Source organism: Pelodiscus sinensis, chromosome 17 (genome assembly GCF_049634645.1).
Source record: "Pelodiscus sinensis isolate JC-2024 chromosome 17, ASM4963464v1, whole genome shotgun sequence".
Lineage (NCBI taxonomy): Eukaryota > Metazoa > Chordata > Testudines > Trionychidae > Pelodiscus > Pelodiscus sinensis.
This window is the reverse complement of record NC_134727.1, coordinates 21,333,951-21,341,292: the sequence shown is the minus strand read 5'-3', so window position 1 is coordinate 21,341,292 and position 7,342 is coordinate 21,333,951. Positions and strand designations below refer to the sequence as shown.

The following is a 7,342-nucleotide window of genomic DNA, read 5'->3' as shown; positions in this document are numbered from 1 at the left end:
CACACACACAAAATCAATTTCTGTGTTTTGTATTTATTGTTGCTGGGCAGGCACAGTTTTTTTTTTTTCAAGCACTCCAAACTACTTGACAATAGTGTGCCCCAAAGAGTGTGCAAATGAAATTAAATATGACACAGCTAATGGCATTGGAACAATTCTTATAGTAGAAGTGCTGAAAGCTATAGACCATACTGTAAACCTTGCATTGAATATGATGGAAACCACTTAAAGTCAGGGGGGTGATAGGGCACTCCCAGTACAGCTAATTCCAGCACCTCCTAGACATGGCTATGTAACAAAGGGAGAATGAAAATGCCAATAAGGCTATAATGACCCCCAAGCAGACGTGGGATGGTAAAGGTGGAGGGGGGGCTGTTACTTATCTTCCCCTTCATAGAATTCTAGGGTTGGAAGAGACCTCAGGAGGTCATCAAGTCCAGCCCCCTGCCCAAAGCAGGACCAATCCTAATTAAATCATCCCAGGCAGGATTTTGTCAAACTAAGACTTAAAAACCTCTAGGGATGGAGATTTCACCACCTCCCGAGGTAACCCATTCCACTACTTCACCACCCTTTGGTGAAAAAGTTTTTTTCCTAATATCCAACCTAGCCCGCTCCACTGTAACTTGAGACCATTGCTCCTTGTTCTGCCATCCCTCACTACTGAGAACAGCCTCTCTTCATCCTCTTTGGAACCCCATTCAGGAAGTTGAAGGCTGCTATCAAATCCCCCCTTCACTGCTCTCTTCTGCAGACTAAATAAGCCCAAATCCCTCAGCCCCTCCTTAGGTGATCCAGCCCCCTAATCATTTTGGTTACCCTCTGCTGGACCCTCTCCAATGCAGCCACATCCTTTCTGTAGTGGGGGGGAGAGGAGGGTCCAGAACTGGACACAATACTCCATATGTAGCCTCAAGAGTGCAGAATAAAGGGGAATAACAACTTATCTAGATCTGTGCAATGCTCCTCCTAATGCACCCCAATATGCCATTTGCCTTCTTGTCTACAAGGGCACCCTTGGTTTCTCGGGGTGCAGCAGAAGCGCTGTGCTCAACTACAGGAAATCCATTCATAAGAAATCAGCTAAAAGCTATTCCTCTGCTCTGCCAGCCTCAGAAGGGGAGCTGGCTGCCGGGAACTCGCAAGACATATAGGAGCTGTGCTTAGCGCAGAAGGGCCCCTGCAGCCACGTGCTGGCACGGAACGCAGGCCACGAGGCAGCTGCCAGCCCGACTCTAGCAGAGCAGAACGCCGGGAAACAACCGCCTCTGCCCAGTTAGCCTATGCGTCACACAATTATGCTAACACCGCTCTCTGATTGGCTAGCCGTTTCCTAACTCCGCTTACTGATTGGTCAGAATATCTGAACTTTATTTCCTGCTTCGTTGGCACGCTCTCTACAGCCAGTGGTTGGAGTGAGACTGTTCCCGTCTATGATTGGTTGAAGGGGGTGCCATTTTGTTTTTTGATTGGCCGGCACAGATTGGTTATCTCTTACTCGCCATATCTCTGAATTGGTTGTATTTTTTTCTGGTTTTTTCCAATTGGCTGGCATCACGGCGTGAGGTCAGTTCCGGTCTCCACGCGGGTCACCGACCACATGACACGGGTCTTCTGGGTCGCTGAGGGGCGCGGGACGGCTTCTCGCAGCCAATCACCTCTTGTCTTACATCCCTCGTTCAAAGTCGGCGGGCGCTTTAGCCAATCCTGGATAGGTCCCGCCCATGCGCGGCTTGAGCGACGGTCCCGCCAGCCAGTGACGTGCGGCGCGGCCTGGCGGCGGAGGTGGCGGCTTCGGCGGGGCTGGTGAGGCGGCGATGGCGGAACGAGGCGGCGGCGGCGCTGGGGCTGGCGGCGGCGAGGGAGACGCGGGGGCGGCGGAGCGGTACAATAATGAGATCAGGTAGCGCAGCGCAGCGGGGCCTCCGGGGGCAGGGAGGAGCGGGGTTTCGCGCGGCCTGCGGCGCGGCCTGGCCGCCGAGCCTCCCCCACCGACCCCTGCGGCTGCAGGCTCCTCCCTCGGGGCCTTGTGCTCCCGCTCACCCCTCCCCCTTCTCTCCCGATGGTTCTGTAGAGTCTTTCCTATTTCCTCCCCCCCCCCCAGCTTCGGGTCCGGCAGCTGCTTCCCCCTTCCGCAGACCCCTCGCCCAGCCTCCCACTGGGCCCGGCGACCCTTCTGTGCTCTCCGCGGAACCGGGCCCGGCGAGCCGTTGGCGCTCCCTGCAGCGTGCTGCTCTGCCTCTGGGCTAAGCAAGCAGGCGCCGTGTCTCCAGGCGAGACTCACGGTGTCCACCGGCAAATGCAGCTGTTCATAGCGTGTGTGATACCCCCCCCTCCCCGTTCCCCGTCTCTTTCTTTCCACCCACCCTAAACGGCCCTCGGCTAGTAACTGAATAAAAGCGCCAAGGCTAGAACTAAAATATTCAGGTATTTGGGGGTAGGAGTGGTGTCTTTGGAGATGTGCACAACATTCAACACAGTGGGGCTGTAAACCTGGTCCAGGTGTAACACAACAGAAATCTGAAATAAAAGTAATGCTCTCTGGTGCCTGCTGCCCAGGGCAGGAACTAATACCTGTGTGAATGGTAAAATAGCTTTTGCGATCTTATTTAATTGGGACCTAAGAGCCTGCCATACTAGGTCAGACCAAAGATCCATCTAGCTCAGTATCCTGTCTTTTGACAGTTGCCAGGGACAGTTGCTTCAGAGGGAATGAACAGAGCAGGTAATCATCAAGTGATCCGCCCCCTGTAACCTATTCCTAGCTTCTGGGAAACAGAGATGAGGGAAACATGGCTGCTGGTAGCACATAACTTGGTGTTATGGTGATAGGTGCTCTGAAAATGATAGGTCTTCATGCTAGTTCTGTCTTCATAATACAATTAATTATGTTGCTGATAAAGCTATATGCTGTTTGGGACCTTGCTCTCCACCTGTCATTTGCCTTGTTTTTCTCATGACTGTCAAGATTAGCTGAGATGCTGTTACTGTCTAGGATGGTTGTTTTCCAGGCCTGGCAGGAGACTCTTCTCAGTAAAGAGAGTTCCTATATTCAGAATATGCTTCCTTTGGTGCTCCATCGCTGTTAGAGTTTGGATCACCTTCAGGGCAACATTCAAAGCACATTAATTTTGTTTTGCTCTTGGGCATCTCTGTTGATCACAGGGGCTAGTTATGTACCAGACAGCTGTCCCTATAATTTCTTTTTCAAACCTATGTAAAAGAGCACCTGTTTTCTAAAACTGTAGGTGCTATATGAAACTTAATCAGCAGGAGTAGAAGACTGTATAATCTGAGTGCTGAGTTGCATGTGTTTTGCCGTTCACCACCTTATAACCTTTGTTTTTTTCAATTTTGAGTCATCATGCCAACATTGGTATTGCACTGGCACTAAATGGTGGGCAAAATTGTTTTCCTGAGAGCATCAGAAGAGCGTTTGTTGGTTGCAAAGGTGAACGTTTTTTTCTATATATACACTTATTAAGCTGCCTGTGTAGCGGGCTGGGTGGCACATTGGGTTTCATATATTAGCCTTTCACCACTACATATCAGAGTACAAATCCTGTGTTTAGATCCTAAGTGGAAAGGATGCAGATGGTCTCATCCAAGTCCCTGGTGGACACTCATTCACATCACGAAGTAACCAAAAACCTTGGCACAATCGGCAGCCATTGCTCGAGAGGCCTAGGGTATGGCTATAGATACACATGGTGCTTCATGTCATATTTGAAGTGCTTTGGCAGAGCCGTGTGATGGAAGCTTGTGCAGTACCTATTCTTACAAAGATGGTTCATTATAAAGCTCACTCATTTTTATGAGTGAAAAAAATCACATTCAGACTTCTAGTGAATTTAAATTGTGAGGGTGGGGAGTCTGTTCAAGTACTTGCACTTTTAATTTTATCTATTGAAGCTTGACAAAATTTGTCATGGCCTGCTTTTACTAGTTTCACTTAATATAACAAATTAATCTATTCTGCAGTTAATCAGCAAACACAAGTTGTTTTCTTCTGGCTTTATACACAGAATGGCTCAGCAGCAAGCACTGAGATTTCGTGGCCCAGCTCCCCCACCAAATGCTGTCATGAGGGGTCCACCACCTCTTATGCGCCCTCCTCCACCTTTTGGCATGATGAGAGGTCCACCTCCACCACCTCGTCCCCCCTTTGGACGTCCTCCATTTGATCCTAATATGCCTCCAATGCCACCTCCAGGAGGGATTCCTCCACCGATGGGGCCTCCACATCTACAGGTAAAGATTGTCTGGTTTTGATGTGAATACACGTGTTAAGAAATCAGCAGCATTCAGGAGTGATGACAGCAGGGAAAGAAAAAAGTAAAAGTTAAAAAAGGATAAGATCAAAGTCCAATTAATTTATAGAAGATCCTTCACATAATTTCTAAAGGCAGACATAATGGAATTGTGTGCACCACTGAGATGAGTACATTGACCAAAAAAACCTCCAGAAATGCGTAGTTAAAATTGTCCAGTAGTGCCATGTGTCTTTCCAAAGCATCAAGTTCAGCTATGCTCAAACCTTCTAAAGTGAGGTAGTGAAGAGTAGAGCTAACACAAATTTAAATACCAGAAAACCATAAAAGGGAAGGTACCTACCATCCCTGCGATATGCTTCTCCTTGGAGCTGGCCGTAGCCACTTGGAATAGTTTATTAAGTGTGATGCCATAAGACGTGAAAGGGAAAAAAAAAGGAGAATGTCCTATTGTGTTGTGATCAATAGTGTTTACTTACAAAATTTAATTACGTGCACTCCAGCTGCATGTAGTCCTTGTGTTAGATGTGGTTAAACTGAATGGTGGATCGGTTAGCTGGAGCAGGTTGGAAGAATTGTTACTGTGTTTTGAAAAGAACTGCATATGTACCTCAAGGGATCAGCTGGACCTAATTTCAACAGGATTTTACAGGGATATGTCAGAAGTGGCGCACAGTGATCTGGTCATGTGAATTGTCACAAGTCTAGTGAAGGGATTATAATGTCTAGCAGGTTGCTCTGGAGGGTGCTCAATTTGTTGAGTTAACTCCAGTTTGCCATGCCTGACTTAAACTAGAGTTTTGTCTTAGCTTGGACATACAGAGGCAGCAAGGGTAGGGTATATAAGAGGTAGTGGTGCGGGGAAGCAGGAGCTGGTGCTGGGGGGAGCCAGCTTAAAAGCCAATTACCCGCAACACTATCTCTGTGGTGCTGCTCGTCCTCCCGCTCTTCCTCTCTCTCCCCCACTGATGTTTCAGTTAGAGGCAGCAGGTGGGAGGGAGCTGCTGCTGCAGTGCAGCCACTGTATACAGGAGGTCCCAACTCCCCCTTTAGACTCAGGGGCTGATACAGGCTGGGCAGACAACATGGCCTGCAGCAGGGTTTGGTCCTGTACTTGGTGCAATCTGGGACTGTAGTCAATAGAATTTTTATCAATTATTCGAAATAAACACATTTTAACATCCCTAATTACAAACATTGTCCTCAATAACTTTTTCAGTATTGCTTCCTGAAAGGGTCAGGGTGCCACATGCTAAGATAAATCGTGACTAACATGGATTGGGGAAGGATCAAAGCCTTCGGTTGAGCCGAGGTTTAATTTTTTTTTTAAAGGTGGGTGAATCAGATGATTTTTGTAAAATGCTGTGTTTTAGAGGAGTCCCTTGCACAAATAACCCAAATTTGGACTAACCCTAGCCAGCACAGCAACTTCTAAAACAATCAAAGTATACATATGGATTTTAGAACACTTTAAATATTCACTCTTTAAATAAAATTGCTCAAATTTTACCCAACAGGAGAGCTGTTGCTTTGCTATTATGCTACAGTGAAACTCAGATTGAGGCTCGTAAGCCATGAGTGATCGTTTAATGTATCTCCTGTGGCTCTTTGCAGCTGATGATATTAAAACATTGTGATTCAATTAACCAATCAGGATAGTTTTTACTATGTTAACCAATTGTAGTTGGTAAAATAATATTTAGTCTGTCATTTTGATGTGAAAGTAATATATACATTAAATATTTCCCCTGCCTTACTGTTTAAGTATGAATATACAGTTGCATAGTAAATGAAGCAACAAATTCACAGTACTGCAGCTCTTATGAGTAATGTTGATCACTAGTTTGGCTCCTAAACACTGAGGCCTGAGTATTACTATGTTAAAACTTCACATACTATGGAGGACATGCATGAAATACAAATTCAGAATGATCTTGGAGTATATCAAATTAGTATTACGTATTTCAAAATTGTAAAAAAATGGTTCTTTGGCAACAACAAATAGTTAAGTTGAACTAATCCTCTGCTAGATCATCTGTTAAGTTCTTCACACAAACACAGAAATCACAGCCGTTACTTCTGCTTTGTTGAATTTGTACACTTTCTCCTATATGTCATAATAGTAAAACATTAGCAGGCAGGTAATTACAAGAAATAGTGGATTGTAATGAAATTTTCTGCTTCCGCTTATATCCTACGTTATGTATGTCATTGTATAACTGGCTTGTGAATTCAAATGATTTCTAGCTATTGATGTCTGGAAGACAGTTATTGAGGGCATGTTGTCCCTCTCACTTGCATCTCTTGGAGGGGTGCTATTTTTTTCTCTTTAGTGAGGGGGGGAATAATTTATTCGACCCTATAATGTCTTTATACTGACACTTCTTTGTAGCTTTGCATTTGGTTAACACCTCAAAGCTTTAAATACTTGTTAAAGCCATTTTCTGTGCTGTGATTTGGATTGTCCCTTGTGTTGGTTATGCTAATTGAGGCCATGGTTACTCTATGGACACTGCAGTGCAATAGTTGAGGTGTAACCTCTGTTCCACTGTAACCTCTGTATTGTAGATGCAGATTGCAGCAATGGCAGGGGGTTTCTGTCACTGGATGCATTCCACTTCCTGAAGCAATGCAGCTGGGTTGATGAAAGCATTCTTCCACGGGGCTAAGGATTTTTTTAAACCCCTGAATATGCTCTGTCAACCTAAATTTAAAGTGTAGAACAAACAGGCCAGTGTAGGCAAAGTTGTTTCAATGGATTTTATTAGAATATCACTGAAGACTGTTGCTAAATGTTTTCTTATTGAGGTTGTGTAGTCAAGTGATACTGTATATGAAAGCAAACTGTATGTGTATGGAAGTCCTGTGACATTGTTACTGTTCTATGAATTTACACAGAGGCCACCATTCATGCCGCCTCCTATGGGTAGCATGCCACCGCCTCCTGGAATGATGTTTCCTCCAGGAATGCCACCTGTCACCGCCCCCGGAACTCCAGCTATGCCACCCACTGAAGAGATATGGGTGGAAAACAAGACTCCGGATGGCAAGGTAAGACTGAAACAAGATAC

General features: G+C 45.8%; 1 protein-coding gene across 6 annotated transcripts in view; it reads left to right on the top strand.

Annotated features, from left to right (window-relative positions):
* Window positions 1-1,745: 1,745 nt before the first annotated feature.
* TCERG1 (transcription elongation regulator 1) overlaps window positions 1,746-7,342 on the top strand; it is a 57,900-nt gene continuing 52,303 nt past the window's right edge. For 5 of the 6 annotated variants that reach the window (XM_075900298.1, XM_075900296.1, XM_075900295.1 and 2 more), the window contains exons 1-3: window positions 1,746-1,903; window positions 4,026-4,251; window positions 7,170-7,322. In XM_075900298.1, the coding sequence (XP_075756413.1) occupies window positions 1,818-1,903; window positions 4,026-4,251; window positions 7,170-7,322 (465 nt within the window). In that variant the 5' untranslated portion in view covers window positions 1,746-1,817. Of the gene's footprint in view, window positions 1,904-3,359; window positions 3,452-4,025; window positions 4,252-7,169; window positions 7,323-7,342 lie in introns of all 6 variants that reach the window. The other variant, XM_075900297.1, reaches the window with a different exon arrangement.